The following is an 18,442-nucleotide window of genomic DNA, read 5'->3' on the forward strand; positions in this document are numbered from 1 at the left end:
CTCTTTTGAACCAAAACAGGTTGGAAAATACCCTGTAATTAACAGAAATTGAGAATGAATTGCTTTCTTTTCTCTGTCTTATTATAATATGCAAAGACTAGCTGTAAGGGGAGTCTTTCAGGTTGCACCAATGAGACAATGTAATTCTTTCACTTTTATACTAGTAAAATCTAAAGGATTAATCATACCATTACAGTGTCATTTACAGACAGGCAAGAAATTAAAGGCATACCCTGAACTCTTGACCCCCTACACAGAGAGACATTGTTGCACTTTGCTGCCATGTTAGGGTCCACTTGTCAAAGAGAAATGAGTTGTACAATCAGTACAAAGTTGCTATGAGAGATTATCTTTGTCCTGTGACTAAGTATTTTAAAAGGGGTCACTGAATAGTTGATTATTTGACTGACATAACAGAGAGATAATAGCTCTGTTGGTGTTTCGGAATCAATTCCAGGAAACACTGAAGCTGTTGCAGGCATGTGTTGTACAAATACTTCACAAACTTGTCTTTGTCACTCGATTGTACACATTGCTTCTTTGGTTCTGTTCTGTGTTTCTATATAGTTGTGTCTTCTGAGCTTGTTAGTGGAGAATGCTATTTGTGTGTAACTTAAAAAACATATCAAACATGTTTCTCTTTCTATAGATTTCATTTATTTATAATTGTTTTGTCAGTGCCCTTAGGACTATTGTGATGCTGATTCAAAGAAGGTCAGTAAGTCTAAAGCAGACTAAAGACCGACTTAGGCTTTCATTAAATGAATCCACCACTCACTGTTACTGTAACACGGAGCACTTTATTATAGTCGATATAGTCGAAACAGGAATACACAAAAACAGCACTGCAGTATAGTCAATCAGTGAACTTGATTATGACTGCAATGTGAGGGGCTTTGGAAAATTAGTTGTGTACATAGCTGGACTGGACATTTGCCCGGTGGGCCGATGGGTTATTTTGTTGTTGTTGTTTTTGTAACGGTATAAAAAAAAATGTTGCCATCACCAATTGTATCCACTGAAAAGGGGATGGGATGTTGGCTAACGCGCAGCCTTTCCGCAGCCTTTCCGCATCCATATAGTAAAAGAGTTAAATAAGCTATTCAGCCGCGTATAACTTCAGTTAAATCCAGCAGCGTCTTAGAGTCAATAACTTAGCGTAAACATAAAAGAAATGCGACTTTCCATAAACATAGCTGAGTTGCAGGTTGAGTCCATGTCCCGCCACGTGTTCTTGTTTTGGTGACGCAAGACGATTGGTAGTCTACAGTGGGCCAGCGCTCCTATTGGGCCAGAGTCTACCGAATCTACAGTCACCGTAGTCTCCGGGCCAATGAAAAGACGTAACTGTCTGCAGTCACCGTAAACTTTTCGGTACCGTAGACGCGACATCTAGAGGTAATGGCTTGTAGCGAATTATTTGCCTTTCGTTTAGGTCTTAGCTTGTTTCGTATTGATTCGCGGCAGATGCATGTAAACGTCACAAGATAAGTTTAAAATAAATAAATAAATTGGTATGTAAAAAAGGGGGACATGGAAACTCAGCGGTCCTCTCTGGGAGTCGGTGTCAGCGCCAACCTGTAAACTAGTATTGAGCTAGCATGGTACTTTTGTTATTAACGTTAACGTAAACGTTTAGCTAAGGCGGTTATCTGTAATTGGAAACAGCCTCAATTTACCGCGTGGATATATCAATGCTTTTTTTAGTGAAGTGTATGCTGTATAGAGGTTTCACGGCCTTTGGCTTTTATACGCTGATGATTCTAAAGACTGTTGCATTGGCGTTATTTCAACCAACCTAATCAGTAAGGCGATTATTTTTCTGTATAATCAGCTGTTGAACTTTACGTAATGAGCACATATCTGCGTTTCTGGCGCTGTTATGTTTCCCGCTGTTTATTAAACTAGTGTTTGTTCCACGTGGTAATTAAACTTTGTTTCGTGTCTTTTTTGTTTTTAAATTGACTCCAGGAATAACAGGGAACATCGCACCATGGACTCGGAGATCTTGAACATAGAGGAGATCGTGATGGGACGGGGCTTGCCGGATCCACCACCCGAGGCTCCCCCGGAAAAGCCGGCAGAACCATACAAACCCATCACTCTGAATGGACCTCCGGCTCCCTCGGTTCATTCCTGTGAGTGATGCAGCGATCATACCTTTTAAATCAGCTTCCTAAAAGCAACAACACATAATAAATTTGACATTCTGTTGTGGATTCAGACCAGCATGAAAACCTGCAGTGCTTCCAATGCTTCATCACGTTCTGCAGTGCAAAAGCCAAGGAGAGACACATGAAGAAGAGCCACCGGGAGGAATACAAGCAGCAGCTTCAGCAGGTGAGAAGAACAGAGTGTGTCATTTTTAACTAAATTGATATATATATCAATTTTTTGTGTCTTAATCTATTCACCAGAGTTCAACCCTGCTCAATGATGGATAGTTGGGATTTTTCTTTTTAATTTCTTTCCAATTTTGCAATAATGAAACTTAAAACTGCAGATTTGAGGGTTTTTTGTGGTTTTAGCTGCCATTGACCCATAAACAAAGTCCTCCTTTGATAAAGTTACTCTAAGAAATAGGGATGTTCCAGTTTATGTTGAAGAACATCGATCTGTAAAAACACCCCATGTGTTTGAGAACAATTTATCAAGAGTAATCACTTTCTCAAGTCACTAGATCATCCTTTAAGTTCAGCCTATGTGTGTAGCATCTTGCACCAAGCAGAATATTGCACACATTGCCCTGGTGTTGCAAATGTTAGCATTCCGAGGGCTAGTAATGTCCCATTTGTGTTCGCCTCATTAGTTGCTTCGCACGTTACATTACGTGCTGTTATGGTGCTTTTGTCCATTAGTGATCTTCTGTATCATGCCATCTGGAAATCCCTGTGCACCCTTTGTCATGTAAAAGCCTGCACAATCAGACTTCCTCAGTCCATCCTCATTCATTTTGAAAATGGCTGCAGCAAAAAAAAATCGGGACGTGTCCAACCCACTGTAACAACACCGTAGTGTAGCTTACACTATATAGTCTAAGGAGCTTGGAAAGAAAAGCATCTGGACTTCTTTAAATTGCTTGAAGACGTTTCACCTCTCATCTGAGAAGCTTTTTCAGTTCTAGGGTCAGATGGTGGGGAGTAGATTTTAAGCCCTATGGGAGTGTCTCTTCCCCCCCCCCCCCAAGAGGGTTATGGACCCCCATATTGATGATTTACGTAATCACGTGAACCAAGGTGTGAAAACGGGTGTGGCTCACAATCAGCCAAGGTTACGGGTGAACCCACTGTGAAACCTAGCCTCACCCTGTCATGTGACTTACTGAGGTCAAATGGCCAAGGATGTGAGTCGGTGTTAAGGGAAGGGATCTCCAAACTGGATTATAGATGGCAGACAGTGTCGTAAGCCACCGCCTCTGTTCAAAAATGGTCTTTCACAGTGGGCATAGATGGCTTCTTTCAAACCATCTGTCTTTTGAGGATGCCAATGTTCACATTTTGGATAGAGAAGACAGATGGTTAGGGGGCCCATTGTCCCTCTTGGGGGGGGGGGGACACTCCCACAGGGCTTAAATCTGTGAGTCTCCACCATTTGACCCTAGAACTGAAGAAGCTTCTCAGATGAGAGGTGAAACGTCTTCAAGCAACTTAAAGAAATCCAGACGCTTTTCTTTCCAAGCTCTTTAGACTACGATGACCTGGATGACTGAGAACCTTCACAGACATACTTACACTATATAGCTTTTACATTATACACTCAAGGTGCCAGATTCCAGTTGAGTGAGTAGAAGCCCATTTTTCTCTCAAAGAGCGTTCACAACTCCATGTCCCTAATAGCAGCTTTAGGTTTTAAATGTTTCTCCTCCCCGTTCTTTTTGGTCATCTTTTCTCAGGGAAACACATTGTTCACATGCTACGTGTGCAACTGCACATTTCTGTCATCTGAGGAACTGACGCAGCATCAGCCAACACACAGCAAGGATGACAAGCCCTTCAAATGTGTTCACTGCAAAGAGAGCTTTAAAACGTTCTCTGAAGTGAGTATAATTTAGAACATACTGCAGAATGAATCAGTTTCTAGCTTTATGTATTTGTGCTTAACCTGTTGCATAACCATTTACTTCTCTCCTGTCTAGCTCAGATCCCATAGAAGACAGGTGTGTCCAGAGAAACAGATGGTTTGTAAAGATTGCAATGAAACGTTCCGTAGTGCCGGACTGCTGCGTGCTCATCGCCTGACCCAGCATCCACGCCCAGATGTCGAGACTACAGAACAGCCAGAGGATTCTACAAAAACTCATCGCTGTAAGAAGTGCGGCCAGGGATTTGAAGCTGAATCAGAGCTGATGGCACACCAGGAGAAATACCCCGAAGGTCAGCAGTGCAACGGCAGCACTTCATCTGTCAAGAAACGCGGACGGCCTGCCAAGGCCAAAGACCCGGCAGGTGCTGAGAAAAAGGGAAAGCGGAAAAAGAAAGAGGAAGCAGACATTAACGAGGAGACCGTGAAGGCCGGCAGCACATCAGACGCGATGGCAACCCCAGCGGAAGAAAAAGGGAAAGCAGGCAGAGCAAAGCGTGGCCGTCCCTCGAAGGTGACAGCAAAGTCAGAAACGGAAGATAAAACTCCCGAGGACGAGAGTCAGGCTTCAGCAAAGGAGAAGAAACCTAAAGCAGAGCCGACCCCACCCCGTCAGCACCCGTGCCCCGAGTGCGACCTCACATTCCCCCGCTCGATTCAGCTCTGCGCTTACAAGAAGAAGAAGCATGCCCCACGGAAAGCCCACCCCTGCGAAGAATGTGAAGAGAGCTTTGCCCGTCCAGAGCAGCTGGATGCCCATATTTCCCGGGCGCACGCCAATGGCCGATTTGCCTGTCCGACCTGCGGGGAGAGCTTTGGCCGAGAGCGCACATTGAAAGCTAATCAGCAAAGCCACCCAGAGGAAAAGCATGAAAACACAAGTGGAAAAAGATGATTCAGAAACTAAGTGAGACAAATTGGATAGAATTCAACACTGCATACTTAAGAAATTGTTTTCATTACAGGGTTTGGGCTACATCACTGAAAATGAGGTACAAGTTCTTGGAAGTGATGAGATCAAGGTTGAAGACAACAGTTCGAATCAACCACTGACTGCATCCACTAGTCAAAATAGACAGACTGCAAGCGTGCAGCCGCTGCATCATCGCAATACTGTTCCGGTGAAAGAGGAAAGCAGCCTCATAGTGAATGATGTTCCAGCCACAAATGGCAGCAGACACATCCGCTGGAATGTAGAGGCACTTAGTGAAAATACAGTCATCCCAAGTAAGTATTAAGGTTTCTCAACCAATATGTAATTATAAAACTATTGATTTCTGCAGTCTGTATACCACCTGGCACAGTATCTCTTGATTTCTTTTGTAAATCAACGTCCCATAACCTCAGATTCAGAAATGATTGACTGTGAGATCGGCACAAAGACAGCACAGCCGGAGACAAGTTCCAAATTAAATATCAACAAAGCAGATGTTCCTGGTGCTTTGTTGCCTTCCATTCCCTCTACGTTAGAGGAATCTCCCGAAGACCAAGTCGTCTTTGAGCTGGAGTCAATTACCACGAGTGTTGAAGAAGTAATGAAGGAAAGAGGGCTCCATGGAGGAACGGAACAAGATAAGGTGATGGACCAGTCTCCAGGCCTCATACTGGAGAAGTTCCTTACTTCTAGACAGAGAGCGACTGCTGAAAAGGAGCAGTGCCTGATGATGGCAAGCGACAATCAAGCACAGGTGAGACGCTTGCAGTACCAGCTATGTTAGATAGAATTCAACACTGCATACTTAAGACTTGTTTTCATTACAGGGTTTGGGCTACATCACTGAAAATGAGGTACAAGTTCTTGGAAGTGATGAGATCAAGGTTGAAGAGAACAGTTCGAATCAACCACTGACTGCATCCACTAGTCAAAATAGACAGACTGCAAACGTGCAGCCGCTGCATCATCGCGATATAAGGACTGTTCTGGTGAAAGAGGAAAGCAGCCTCATAGTGAATGATGTTCCAGCCACAAATGGCAGCAGACACATCCGCTGGAATGTAGAGGCACTTAGTGAAAATACAGTCATCCCAAGTAAGTATTAAGGTTTCTCAACCAATATGTAATTATAAAACTATTGATTTCTGCAGTCTGCATACCACCTGGCACAGTATCTCTTGATTTCTTTTTCTTTTTTCTTTTTTTAAATCAAATGTTACTTTTTTTGAGAGTAACAGGATTTCTGATTATTGGATAATCCAAAGTTTAGCTGTTGTCACCTCTGATTCCACTCATGGCTAATCACCTTCTGGCTAATGAGTATAACTCTTGGAAAACCACTGTGCCATGTTAAATCATGTTCTTTGATTTGTATTTTAGCAGTAGAGGTTGGGGAGAGGACAACGGACTGTTGCATCTTACCAGAGTTCAACACCAGCCAGTGTATTTTCTATCCAATAAAGGAGGAGGAGAGAGAGGTCCTAGTAGAATCTGCTGGGACCAGCAGAAACCCAGAGGGATCCCACGATGCAAATCAGACAGAAAGTCAAACAGCTGATTGTGATATACGTGAGTAACTCACTCGACCTCCACCTCCACTTACTTTGAAATCCACCATTTTTAATCCTCAGTCGTAAAAGGCTGATGGGGTATTGTCATCACCCTGCTGGATGGGCGGGTGGGCAGCGTTGACCCCTAAGTCTGTGAATAATTGCATAGTAGCTTCAAACTGATACCACAGGTTTATTTGCTAAAAACCTTGGATGAGTTTGGATCTTGGTGACCTTGGCCTAAAGTTCAGAGATCAGCTTTTCTGAAAATCTGGTCAATGCAGTAACTTGAGAATGTAGGGATGAGGATTTTCAAATTATTACTGTCAGTGCAGCTACTAAAAATTGTGGATGAGTTAAAATCTCAGTGACCAAGGTCAGAGTAAGTTCTGAAAGTTTTGTGATTGTGATGACAAGGACCACATAAGATTTTCAAATTGATGACATAGGTGTGTCTACTAGCAGGTTGAGGGGTTGCACTGACGATCGCCAGTATTTTTCAGTTATAGAAATAGTAGAGACTTGACTTTATCGATTTCTATATTTGGTATTCTCCAAATACTACTTAAAGGCTTATATATTAATTTTGAGTCTGTTTAAACAGGTGAATCGATCAATTCTGTACCAGACTATCAGGAAACAAGAGTCGAAGGTCTTTTTTCAGATCCTGAGGTCATCGAGCAACAAGGTTTGTTCCCTTTTGTGGAATGATTAGTATTTATATTTGAGAGATTTTCTTAAGCTGTTTATTGATGATGTCAATAAAACTTAAGATGATCCTCTTACATAATAAATCTGTCCTTTAGCTGTGTCGGACTCTGAGTGGCAGCACCTCAGAGTCATAGTGAATGATGTTCCAGCCACAAATGGCTGGAACATCCATTTGTGGCTGTTCTTGCCATTGCCAGTGTGTGAATGGATGAATGACTGAATGTAGTGTAAAGCGCTTTGGGGTCCTTAGGGACTGAGTAAAGCGCTATACAAATGCAGGCCATTTACCATTCACCTACCAGATCTTCGTGAGTTTCTCCTCCAAAGTCCCGATGAAGAGGATATGGGTGGCTTTGAATTGTCAGATCCTCAGCTTGATTCAGAAGCAGAAGTAATGGCCTATTTCTCCAAGAACTCGGCCATCAGCGCACAACAGTCGGATCACTCATCGCAAAGGTACAGTAAGACCTTCTTTGAGTCTACAAAACTATTATCCATAGAAATAACTAGGGCAGGGCAATATGGCCAAGAATAATCATCACGATATATATTTGAAAATTTGCGATAATGATATAACTGATGATATAATTTACGCAAGACAAAACTTTTTACAAAACTACTTTACAACTCTGCAACTTTGATGGTTTTTTTGCACTGTTAATGCATTTTCACTTAAACGAGCAGCTGTTTTTATTTTTATTTATTTATTTATTTTTATGTGCATTAAAGCTACATAAAAATTTAACAGTGAAAATGCAATTTTTTTTGCTGGCAGTTTAACCAAAAGGCATTTCCAGTGGAAATTGGCCGACATATCCTCAGCGTAACCATGCATAGTATCCACAAAACTTAAAAAGAGGTTATACACACACAATACGGTAATATTATGTTGAAGCACAGTACGTATCACTCCGCGAGGTTCCTGCCTACGGTAGCCGTAATGCTCTGACAATCCATCAAGCTGTGCAGCTTCATAGCTTAGCAAAGTTGTACTAAAACATTTTTTACAGATTTTTGAGCGCCGTGTACCACATAAAATCTGTTTGAGGTCAGTAATCACAACCAGAATTCATACATAAGAATTATAAGGGGCACTGTCGATTTTTTTATTTATTTTTTTCTTCAGAAAATCAAAGGATTTTAAGAGCAACTTATTTTCCGTAAAACACGGTAATAACAATGGCCCGCTTGCATGCTCTACCAAAAATTGTGCTTTGTTGTGTATCTGACGGACGAAAGCCAAACCAGTTCCACACCACTGAAGTTGCAGCATTTTAACAAACCAGGTCTGGTTCATCTGTTTCATTCAACGATCCGCTTTCGCCCTTCCCATTCTCCGTTGCTGCCATGCTTTTTCTGCCATGTACGTATAATTTCTTATCTTCTTATCATTTTCTTATCGTTGCCCGACATCATACCGGTATTACCGTGAATGGTATGATATGGCCCAGCCCTAGAAATAACTCTAAATATCTTTCTTTTTTTTTTTTTTTCTATTATTGCCGTTGTTCCTCTGTTACATACATGTAAGATTTGCTCTTGATGTTCTTTTGACTTTATTCCCCCCTTAGTTTGCCAACATCCGTGATCCCGTCTAATGCACCAAGAGATGGCAACAGAACCAGAGAGCCCATTGATTACTTCTCTAAGTACTTTGGTTGGGATACCTGGGTAGAACTTGCCAACTGTACAAATAAACTGTCCAACATGCCTGACGCTGTCACGGCCAGGGAAGTTGCACGCTTTGTTGGGATCCACATCGCAATGGGAACTTTGAAGGTTTGTATTTCTGCCTGTCTGATTACTGAAATTATTACCTCATTTTTGGTTAGATGCTAAAACCTAATTTTATTTATTTTTCTATTGTTACTTTCTTAGTTTCCCAGTGCAAAGCTCTACTGGGAAGACTTGACTAAGGTGCCGTTGATTGCTGAAGCCATCCCGTTGTCCCGTTTCCTCGAGCTGTCTCGCACGCTGAAGCTGACTTCTTCAAAGTATCCAGCCAACGCTAATCCCCACAAAGGAACTTGTGATAGTGATCAATGTGGTGACGAGGCAAATGGCTCAGATGGTTCAAAACAGGCTGATCCCCTGTGGAAAGTTCATCCATTATTGTGTCGTTTCAAAGCAGGGTGCCAGTCATTAAGACGAGAGGGCGATTATGCAGTTGACCAATATCCACTTCCTCTCACTGGGAAGGTGCACAACAACAAACTGTCTCTCTACAGCACTGCTTTAATTGGATTTGACGGCTTACTCTTACATGTCGATCTTAAGGTGGATCTCTCAGACAAAGAAGGTGCTGTAGAAAAAATGGTCCCCAAAGGTAGTATGGTGTTCCTTTGCAAACAGGAACTGTCCACCCCTGTGATGCTCGAACGCCTTTTAGCTGCTGGGGTTCATGGAGCAGGCAGGGTGGGAGGGGCTCGAGGACAGATCAGTGATGAGTTTGTGAGCTCAGATGGGAAGTTGATGCTGCGCAGATCCCATTGTGGCTTCATACTTTCTACTGCGGGAAATGGCCAAAGGAGCGCGGCCTTTCTCATTGAAAACTTTGAGAAAGCCCAGATGTCGGCCCGTCTCCACAGAGAACTGAAAAATCTTTATGCAATTCCCCTCACGGCCTCTGCACCAAGCTGCTGGCCCCAAGCAGTGCTCTGGTACCTCACGGATCTGGCTTTGGTAAACTCCTGGCTCCTGTATCGACAGGATTTCAGAGCATCCGTGCCACCTTTGACTCTCATGGCTTTCAGATTGGAAGTGTCCAAGGCTTTGATCTTCTCTAGTAGCTCGGATACCCAAGACTCAGTTCCTCCCCAGCCGCCGGCAGCAGAGGTTCACACAACAAATGAAACCCGCAGTCCCATCCTGGTGGAGGAGAGTCCTCTGCCAGACGCAGCCACACGATATGACGGTTCAGGTCACTGGCCGGAGCAGCTTGGAGAGGGAGAGGGGGGCAGGTGCCGTTTTGGGGACTGTCAGAGGACATCACGAGTGTTATGCCTCAAGTGCTGTGTCTTTCTTTGTATCTCACGTAACCACAACTGCTTTTTGAATTTCCATAATCAGGGAAGTTTGGGAAAAGAGTAGTATCTGCTACAGAATTTACCAATCTCTGATTGTAACTGTGTTTTTGGTGTAGGGAAACTCACTGCCTTTCACTGTCATGCTTTTATAGGGCTGTTGTGATGCATTTTAAAAAAATCTTAATATGTCATTTAGGAGTTATAAAAAAAGAATTTGCTTCAGAAAGAAAAAAAGACTCAGAGCCACACACTGTGCTGGAAAAGAAGTGTAAAAAGTTGTTTGTTTTTTTTCACTGTGGCCATCATGATACTTTTGCCCTCAACTATTTATTTTCACCTGATCTAGTTTACATTCTACAGTGAGCTTATTTTTTGGCTCCGAGTTTTATTATTAAAGTATCATTTATTTGAGTTTTAGAAAACAATAAAGGACAAATGTTCATTTATTCATTTGAGGACTGCTTACAAGTACAAAAGAAAAATGTGCCAAAACATATTAAAGCTCTTGTGTACTGAAATAACCAAGTAGGACACAGTACTGCAACAATAACAGAAATTAAAGAGCATCGGTCACTAGACCATCTTCCACTAATGCCGCGTAACAATAGTGAAAACTGAAATGACTAAAAGAAAATCTATACTAGCACACAGTCGATGCATGCCTGTATGAGGTTTGAAATACAGTATATTACAGAGTACTGTACAAACTGGTGGAAAAAATTAATTCAAGTTACAAAAACACATCAAAATGGCCAATCCATGACTGATTTTTTTATTTTTTTTTTAATCCAGGTATGCTTTTAATGCATTGGAAGTGGGTTTGGGTCATTGTCATGCTGAACAATTAAGCAATTGCCAATCAGAATATTTTCCGGTGGTATTACATGGTGAGAACAAAAACAATCTGATGGTACTGATGCTGCATTCATAATTCAGTCAATGTTGATAAAATTGGGGCGATCATGGCTCAAGAGTTGGCAGTTTGTCTTGTAATCGGAAGGTTACCAGTTTGAGCCCCAGCTCGGACAGTCTCGGCCGTTGTGTCATTGGGCAAGACACTTCACCTGTTGCCTACTGGTGGTGGTCAGAGGGCCCGGTGGCACCAGTGTCTGGCAGCCTCGCCTCTGTCAGTGCGCCCCAGGGTGGCTGTGGCTACAATGTAGCTTGCCATCACCAGTGTGTGAATGGGTGGATGACTGAATGTAGTGTAAAGCGCTTTGGGGTCCATAGGGACTAAGTAAAGCGCTATACAAATATAGGCCATTCAAATCACCAATGCTGTCAGTTAAATTTTGGACTAGACCATGACAAAGCCTTCACTGATTTTCAGGCCAGTAACTTGACATACCTCAGCCCTTTTTCCCTGTTTCCCTTCCTTATGAATGGCTTCTTGGCAGCCAGGCTTTCACTGAGACCATTTTTGATGAGATTGAACAGTAGATTGATGAAGTCAAGGGCCAAATCCACCACTAAGGATGTCACTTTTAGATACTGTTTGTCTGTTATTTAAAAGCTCTTTGTGAAGAATTATTATAGTTTTCATTTTCAAATTCGTTTTATTTGTATTTCGTTTTGACTTTTTGTTTTTATTTAGATTAGTTTCATTTAGTTTTCAGAGTGGATTTTCTTGTTTCAGTTTAGCTTTTACTGTTTATAAATCTTTAGTTTTTGATATTTTTTATGAGTTTAGGTGTAAGCATTAGAGTTTGTTAATTATTAGTATTCGTTAGAGACAAGATTTCAGAAAATTATTATAATAAAAAACATTTTCTTTAGATTTTATTTCATGTTAAAGAGTTTTACAATAGCTCACACATTTTCTTTTTAAATCTAGTTTTAATTTTTAATTGCCTTAAAAAATTGTTGCATCTAGTTTTAGTTTAGTAATAATAACCTTGTTTGGGAATTACCTAGTTGGTGCAATATAAATTGGTCCTTTGCTAAGTTTTCTGTTTTCTCTATACACAAAATCAGCTCACCAATTGAATTAGGTACATTCTTATGCTTGAATTATTCTTAGATCAATGTGAAGTGGCTTAACAAACAACAAGAAACACTCCTCTGAAAATGTTGAGATGTAAGGCCTGAACTGTGAAAGAGAAAAAGCAGTCAATGGCCAATAAAAAAACTTTGAAAGACCTTCAGAAAGCCTGGAGAACTAGACCGCTTTTAAAGGCAACTTTTAAAAATTACATGAAAGTCTGACTCATTGAAAGCAGAATACGATTAAATGAGCGGTGGAATAATGAAATAATTCAGCTATAACAGTAAATTTTACAAACTGGTGGTAAAAAGTAAATTCAAGTTACAAAAGACATCAAGATGAAAAAAAGGAATCTGTAGACCAGATACTCAGTTTTAATCATTAGCGGTACAAAACTCCATCTGCGCGTGTGTGTGTTCAGTATATGTTAAAAACAGTAGTACGCTGAACGATTACTACAGTATGTAGTTGTTTTGTGTCACGTGACAAAGATCGAGCATAGAATCGATCTTAATAGAAAAGATTTATTCAAACAATTCTGCCCGTGTGTATGCTGTAGTTGATTGTATTAGTTATCTAAGTAAAATAGCATGTAAGAGTCAGAAAATAACATTACTGTAATAGTAGTCCGCGCAGTAACATTGTTAATGAATTTTGTTTTAAATTGAAAGTTTTATTTCTTCACGTATGCGATGTGATAAAACTTGTGTTCTGTATATTAGCGTTGGGTAAACTCGGCTTGCTCATATACGACCATTTAGATTTTGCATCTAAATATGAATCAATAACAACATCGAATACTTCCAGGCAGCCATCTTAGCTGTACCGACGGCCACCACACAGCAGGAAGTGTCCGCTCTATCGGTTGCACTTCTCTGGGGTCAACTCTCTCAGTCAAACTACCCTGAAAGAGCGGTTAGAGGTAATGGCTACTCTAGCTTCTTAGTCGAATTATTTGCCTTTCGTTTAGGTCTTAGCTTGTTTTGTAATGATTCGCGGCAGATACATTTAAATTTCAGAAGATGAGTTCAAAACTAGCGTGTAAAAAAAAAAGGGGACACGGAAACTCTGTGGTCCTCTCTGGGAATCAGTGTTGTTAGCGCCAACCTGCAAACTAGTAGTGAGCTAGCTAACGTTAGCGCGCTAACTTAGCACGGTACTTTTGTTATTAACGTTAAAATAAACATTTAACTAAGGCGGTTGTGTGCTATTGAAACGCACTCAGTTTACCGCGTGGATATATCAAGGCTCTTTTCGTGAAGTGAGCAATGTCTGCCACTTGCAGAGCTGTGTGGAGGTAGCTAGCATGGCTAGCGGCCTTAATGTTACGGTAACGTTAGCTAACAGTGGCTAAAACTTGGGTAATTCCCGCGGACTAACAGTTTCACGGCCTTTGGGTTTTATACGCGGCTCATTCTAAAACTGTTGCATTGGCGTTATTTCAACCAACGTAAGTAACCAACCTAGTAAGGCGATTATTTTTCTGTATAGTCAGCTGTTGAACTTTACGTAATGAGCACATATCTGCGTTTCTGGCGCTGTTATGTTTCCCGCTGTTTATTAAACTAGTGTTTGTTCCACGTGGTAATTAAACTTTGTTTCGTGTCTTTTTTGTTTTTAAATTGACTCCAGGAAGAACAGGGAACATCGCACCATGGACTCGGAGATCTTGAACATAGAGGAGATCGTGATGGGACGGGGCTTGCCGGATCCACCACCCGAGGCTCCCCCGGAAAAGCCGGCAGAACCATACAAACCCATCACTCTGAATGGACCTCCGGCTCCCTCGGTTCATTCCTGTGAGTGATGCAGCGATCATACCTTTTAAATCAGCTTCCTAAAAGCAACAACACATAATAAATTTGACATTCTGTTGTGGATTCAGACCAGCATGAAAACCTGCAGTGCTTCCAATGCTTCATCACGTTCTGCAGTGCAAAAGCCAAGGAGAGACACATGAAGAAGAGCCACCGGGAGGAATACAAGCAGCAGCTTCAGCAGGTGAGAAGAACAGAGTGTGTCATTTTTAACTAAATTGATGACCTTTTTGTGTCTTAATCTATTCACCAGAGTTCAACCCTGCTCAATGATGGATAGTTGGGATTTTTCTTTTTAATTTCTTTTCCAATTTTGCAATAATGAAACTTAAAACCACAGATTTGTGGGGTTTTTGTGGTTTTAGCTGCCATTGACCCATAAACAAAGTCCTCCTTTGGTGGATAAAGTTACTCTAAGAAATAGGGATGTTCCAGTTTATGTTGAAGAACATCGATCTGTAAAAACACCCCATGTGTTTGAGAACAATTTATCAAGAGTAATCACTTTCTCAAGTCACTAGATCATCCTTTAAGTTCAGCCTATGTGTGTAGCATCTTGCACCAAGCAGAATATTGCACACATTGCCCTGGTGTTGCAAATGTTAGCATTCCGAGGGCTAGTAATGTCCCATTTGTGTTCGCCTCATTAGTTGCTTCGCACGTTACATTACGTGCTGTTATGGTTCTTTTGTCCATTAGTGATCTTCTGTATCACCGTTGCAGAAATCTCCGTCTTTGAGTCCCATGTCATCTGGAAATCCCTGTGCACCCTTTGTCATGTAAAAGCCTGCACAGTCAGACTTCCTCAGCCTTAACCCATCCTCATTCATTTTGAAAATGACTGCAGCGAAGAAAATCGGGAGGCGTCCGACCCACTGAAATGACACCATAGTGCAGGTTACACTACATAGCTTTCGCATTATACACTACTCCTCAAGGCACCAGATTGCTTCGGTTGAGTCCGTAGACACCCGTTTTTCGCTAAAGGAGCCTTCACACAACTATATGTCCAAAACATAAGGTTTTAAATGTTTCTCCTCCCCGTTCTTTTTGGTCATCTTTTCTCAGGGAAACACATTGTTCACATGCTACGTGTGCGACCGCACATTTCTGTCATCTGAGGAACTGACGCAGCATCAGCCAACACACAGCAAGGATGACAAGCCCTTCAAATGTGTTCACTGCAAAGAGAGCTTTAAAACGTTCTCTGAAGTGAGTATAATTTAGAACATACAGCAGAATGAATCAGTTTCTAGCTTTATGTGTTTGTGCTTAATGTTTGTGCATAACCATTTACTTCTCTCCTGTCTAGCTCACATCCCATAGAAGACAGGTGTGCCCAGAGAAACAGATGGTTTGTAAAGATTGCAATGAAACGTTCCGTAGTGCCGGACTGCTGCGTGCTCATCGCCTGACCCAGCATCCACGCCCAGATGTCGAGACTACAGAACAGCCAGAGGATTCTACAAAAACTCATCGCTGTAAGAAGTGCGGCCAGGGATTTGAAGCTGAATCAGAGCTGATAGCACACCAGGAGAAATACCCCGAAGGTCAGCAGTGCAACGGCAGCACTTCATCTGTCAAGAAACGCGGACGGCCCGCCAAGGCCGAAGACGCGGCAGGTGCTGAGAAAAAGGGAAAGCGGAAAAAGAAAGAGGAAGCAGACATTAACGAGGAGACCGTGAAGGCCAGCAGCACATCAGACGCGATGGCAACCCCAGCGGAAGAAAAAGGGAAAGCAGGCGGAGCAAAGCGTGGCCGTCCCTCGAAGGTGACAGCAAAGTCAGAAACGGAAGATAAAACTCCCGAGGATGAGAGTCAGGCTTCAGCAAAGGAGAAGAAACCTAAAGCAGAGCCGACCCCACCCCGTCAGCACCCGTGCCCCGAGTGCGACCTCACATTCCCCGGCTTGATTCAGCTCCGTGCTCACAAGAAGGAGAAGCACGCCCCACGGAAAGCCCACCCCTGCGAAGAATGTGAAGAGAGCTTTGCCCGTCCAGAGCAGCTGGATGCTCACATGTCCCGGGCGCACGTCGTGGGCCGATTTGCCTGTCCGACCTGCGGGAAGAGCTTTGGCCGAGAGCGCACATTGAAAGCTCACCAGAAAAGTCACCCAGAGGAAAAGCATGAAAACACAAGTGGAAAAAGATAATTGAGGCATGGAGACTTTGCAGATTTTATTCATAAATTTTCCTTTTACCCACCCCTGTCTCTTTTTTTCTTTTCTTTTTTAAACTTTGGGGATCTCGTACTGCAGATGATGTTGGTTTTTGAGAATGAAGTTATGGTGAGATTGATTTTGATTACCGACTGTTGAAATTTTGGTCTAAGGGACACATCTCCTAAATTAACTAACCAGACATGAAACCCAACTATTACACCGTTTGTCACAAAATATTCTGTAAAAACAGAAACTGTTTGGATTAACTTTTTAAAGGATTTTCTTTTTTAAGTGTGAAATGCGTGTGAATTTATTACTTTGTCTTGAGTTGTTGAACTCACTTTGTGGTTAAAAAAAAAAAAAAAAAGTCTTCCCTCTTTTTTTCTCCCTTAAATTTTGGGCAATTACATGTGTTGAGGTATATTTAGATACCTGGTAGTGATACTATGTTTAATTGTTTAGTTATTTTTTTGTTTGTTTTGTTTTTGTTTTTCAAGAAGAATTATGTCATGTACAGCTTCGGGTTCTTATTGTGCATTTTTACACTTAATATTTTGATTATGTTACTTTATAAATTAAGTCTCATTGAGGAGGAATTTTAAAATAACACGATTAAGCTCTGCTGAAAGTTTATTTTTTGCTAAGTGCTCCCAGTTCAATGTGGAGTGGTTGGCATGTGGGCAGAAATGATCCACTTTAATCCTGATTTGTCTGATGCTAAAATGTACTCCCTTATTTTTTTCACTTGTTTAAAGGACCAGTGTGCAGGATTTAGGGTGGTCTATTGGGCAAAATGAAGTAAAATATTCATAATTGTATATACTAAACTGGAATTACTAACCACATTAGTATCTACAGAGGGAGAGGATTCTCACCTGAGAGGTCCGTGTAGTTTTGTAGAGAAGAAAACTCTGTAAACATAAATACATGCCATCCATGTAAAATGCAACGTAGGTGTGTCATGTAGTTGCCATTTTTCTATAGTAGCCTGGAATGAACAAACCAGACCTTAAGAAGGGCCTTTCCTGCTGCTCAGTCACAAGTAGTTGTATATGCTTGCAAAATGACTTTGGTTGCTATCTGCAACCTCACCACTAGATGCCAATGAATCCTACACAATGCTCTTTTAAAATGATCTTTAATGTCTTAGACATTTTTGAATGGGACTGGTGGTTCTTTAATGCTCTAGTATCCAATAAGGAACTGTGTATATCATGTGTTACTCACTGATTGGATTGTTCTCTCCACACTGCAATGTGTCTGGACATGAAATAAAACTTGCTATCCCAAGGGAGGCTGCTGAAAAGATGACTCAACTTACTGTTTCTGTTCTTATTTGGAATTCAGGAGCACCAATTAAAATGAGGAGTTGCATTGCTTGTGGTGATAATGCAGTTTGTTTTGAAAAAGATGCATTTCATGTGGTTTTGAAATTAGTATCTATTTTTAGCGTAATGTTAAGAAGGCCTTTTCCCCAAGCCTGGAAGAGAACTAAGTCTAAATGGTGGATTTTCATTGACAGCTGAATCACTAAAACAAATGTCAGACATGCTCTTCCTAAGTAGCCTGTGGCATGATGTTATTTAGGATTTTCTGATGTTAATGCACTATTAGGTACATCATAAAGGTCCAACTACTTGTTAATTTCTAATCAATCGCACAGCAGAAACTAAATGCAGTGGTATGTAGACATTGTCAAGATGACCTGCTGAAGTTCAAACTGGGCCTCAGAATGGGGACGAAAGGTGATTAAGTGACTTTGAACATGACGTAGTTGTTGGTGCCAGACTGACAGGTCTGAATATTTCACAAATCCACTGGGATTTTCACACATAACCATCTTTAGGGTTTACAGAGAATGGTGCACAAAGAGAAATTATCCGGCCATTTATCTGGGTGAAAATGACTTAGTGACGGTAAACAATGGAGGAGAATTACAAGACTGAAATTGATAGGAAGGTAACAGTAACTCAAAAACTGCTGTTGTGCATTCAGAGCATCTCTGAATGCACAACAGCAGAAAGGCACACCTGGTGCCACTTTTCTCAGTCCTTAATAACCTGGCTTCTCAAATCTACATTCGAAAGTATTATTGTGTAAAATACTGAACCCTCAGTTTCTCCTGATGCATCAGTGTGTATATGAGACTGTTACAAAGTGCATAGGGGTGAATGAGACT

The 18,442-nt window shown here is 41.5% G+C and overlaps 3 protein-coding genes across 4 annotated transcripts; all 3 read left to right on the forward strand.

Moving 5' to 3' along the window:
• Positions 1-1,329: 1,329 nt before the first annotated feature.
• Positions 1,330-4,997, forward strand: LOC106674465 (uncharacterized). Its single transcript, XM_014411607.4, has 5 exons — positions 1,330-1,398; positions 1,972-2,138; positions 2,225-2,340; positions 3,893-4,036; positions 4,136-4,997. Exons 2-5 carry the CDS (start codon positions 1,994-1,996, stop codon positions 4,973-4,975), a joined length of 1,245 nt encoding a protein of 414 aa, XP_014267093.3. The 5' UTR covers positions 1,330-1,398; positions 1,972-1,993; the 3' UTR covers positions 4,976-4,997.
• On the forward strand, positions 4,993-10,394 carry LOC112435560 (uncharacterized). Its single transcript, XM_076889636.1, has 9 exons — positions 4,993-5,307; positions 5,428-5,768; positions 5,842-6,109; positions 6,395-6,583; positions 7,169-7,252; positions 7,578-7,731; positions 8,847-9,054; positions 9,154-10,252; positions 10,345-10,394. The coding sequence occupies exons 2-9, from the start codon at positions 5,436-5,438 to the stop codon at positions 10,392-10,394; spliced, it is 2,385 nt and encodes a 794-aa protein (XP_076745751.1). The 5' UTR covers positions 4,993-5,307; positions 5,428-5,435.
• A 2,669-nt stretch (positions 10,395-13,063) lies between these two features.
• LOC101468224 (uncharacterized) lies at positions 13,064-17,574 on the forward strand. Of its 2 annotated transcripts, none has more exons than XM_014413284.4 (5): positions 13,064-13,207; positions 13,918-14,084; positions 14,171-14,286; positions 15,171-15,314; positions 15,415-17,574. In XM_014413284.4, exons 2-5 carry the CDS (start codon positions 13,940-13,942, stop codon positions 16,252-16,254), a joined length of 1,245 nt encoding a protein of 414 aa, XP_014268770.2. In that variant the 5' UTR covers positions 13,064-13,207; positions 13,918-13,939; the 3' UTR covers positions 16,255-17,574. The 2 variants fall into 2 exon arrangements, with proteins under 2 accessions (XP_014268770.2, XP_014268771.2); XM_014413285.4 differs by lacking the exon at positions 13,064-13,207 and adding an exon at positions 13,237-13,735.
• Positions 17,575-18,442: the final 868 nt, after the last annotated feature.

This window comes from Maylandia zebra, linkage group LG11, assembly GCF_041146795.1.
Source record: "Maylandia zebra isolate NMK-2024a linkage group LG11, Mzebra_GT3a, whole genome shotgun sequence".
Taxonomy (NCBI): Eukaryota; Metazoa; Chordata; class Actinopteri; order Cichliformes; family Cichlidae; genus Maylandia; species Maylandia zebra.

Bases quoted from the DNA above. Each gene is read 5' to 3' on its own strand.
- LOC106674465 (XM_014411607.4), top strand. From the start codon at position 1,994: ATGGACTCGGAGATCTTGAACATAGAGGAGATCGTGATGGGACGGGGC. The intron at 2,139-2,224 runs GTGAGTGATGCA...TTGTGGATTCAG, and splicing joins GGCTCCCTCGGTTCATTCCT to ACCAGCATGAAAACCTGCAG. The intron at 2,341-3,892 runs GTGAGAAGAACA...ATCTTTTCTCAG, and splicing joins ACAAGCAGCAGCTTCAGCAG to GGAAACACATTGTTCACATG.
- LOC112435560 (XM_076889636.1), top strand. From the start codon at position 5,436: ATGATTGACTGTGAGATCGGCACAAAGACAGCACAGCCGGAGACAAGT. The intron at 6,110-6,394 runs GTAAGTATTAAG...TTTGTATTTTAG, and splicing joins TGAAAATACAGTCATCCCAA to CAGTAGAGGTTGGGGAGAGG. The intron at 6,584-7,168 runs GTGAGTAACTCA...CTGTTTAAACAG, and splicing joins AACAGCTGATTGTGATATAC to GTGAATCGATCAATTCTGTA.
- LOC101468224 (XM_014413284.4), top strand. From the start codon at position 13,940: ATGGACTCGGAGATCTTGAACATAGAGGAGATCGTGATGGGACGGGGC. The intron at 14,085-14,170 runs GTGAGTGATGCA...TTGTGGATTCAG, and splicing joins GGCTCCCTCGGTTCATTCCT to ACCAGCATGAAAACCTGCAG. The intron at 14,287-15,170 runs GTGAGAAGAACA...ATCTTTTCTCAG, and splicing joins ACAAGCAGCAGCTTCAGCAG to GGAAACACATTGTTCACATG.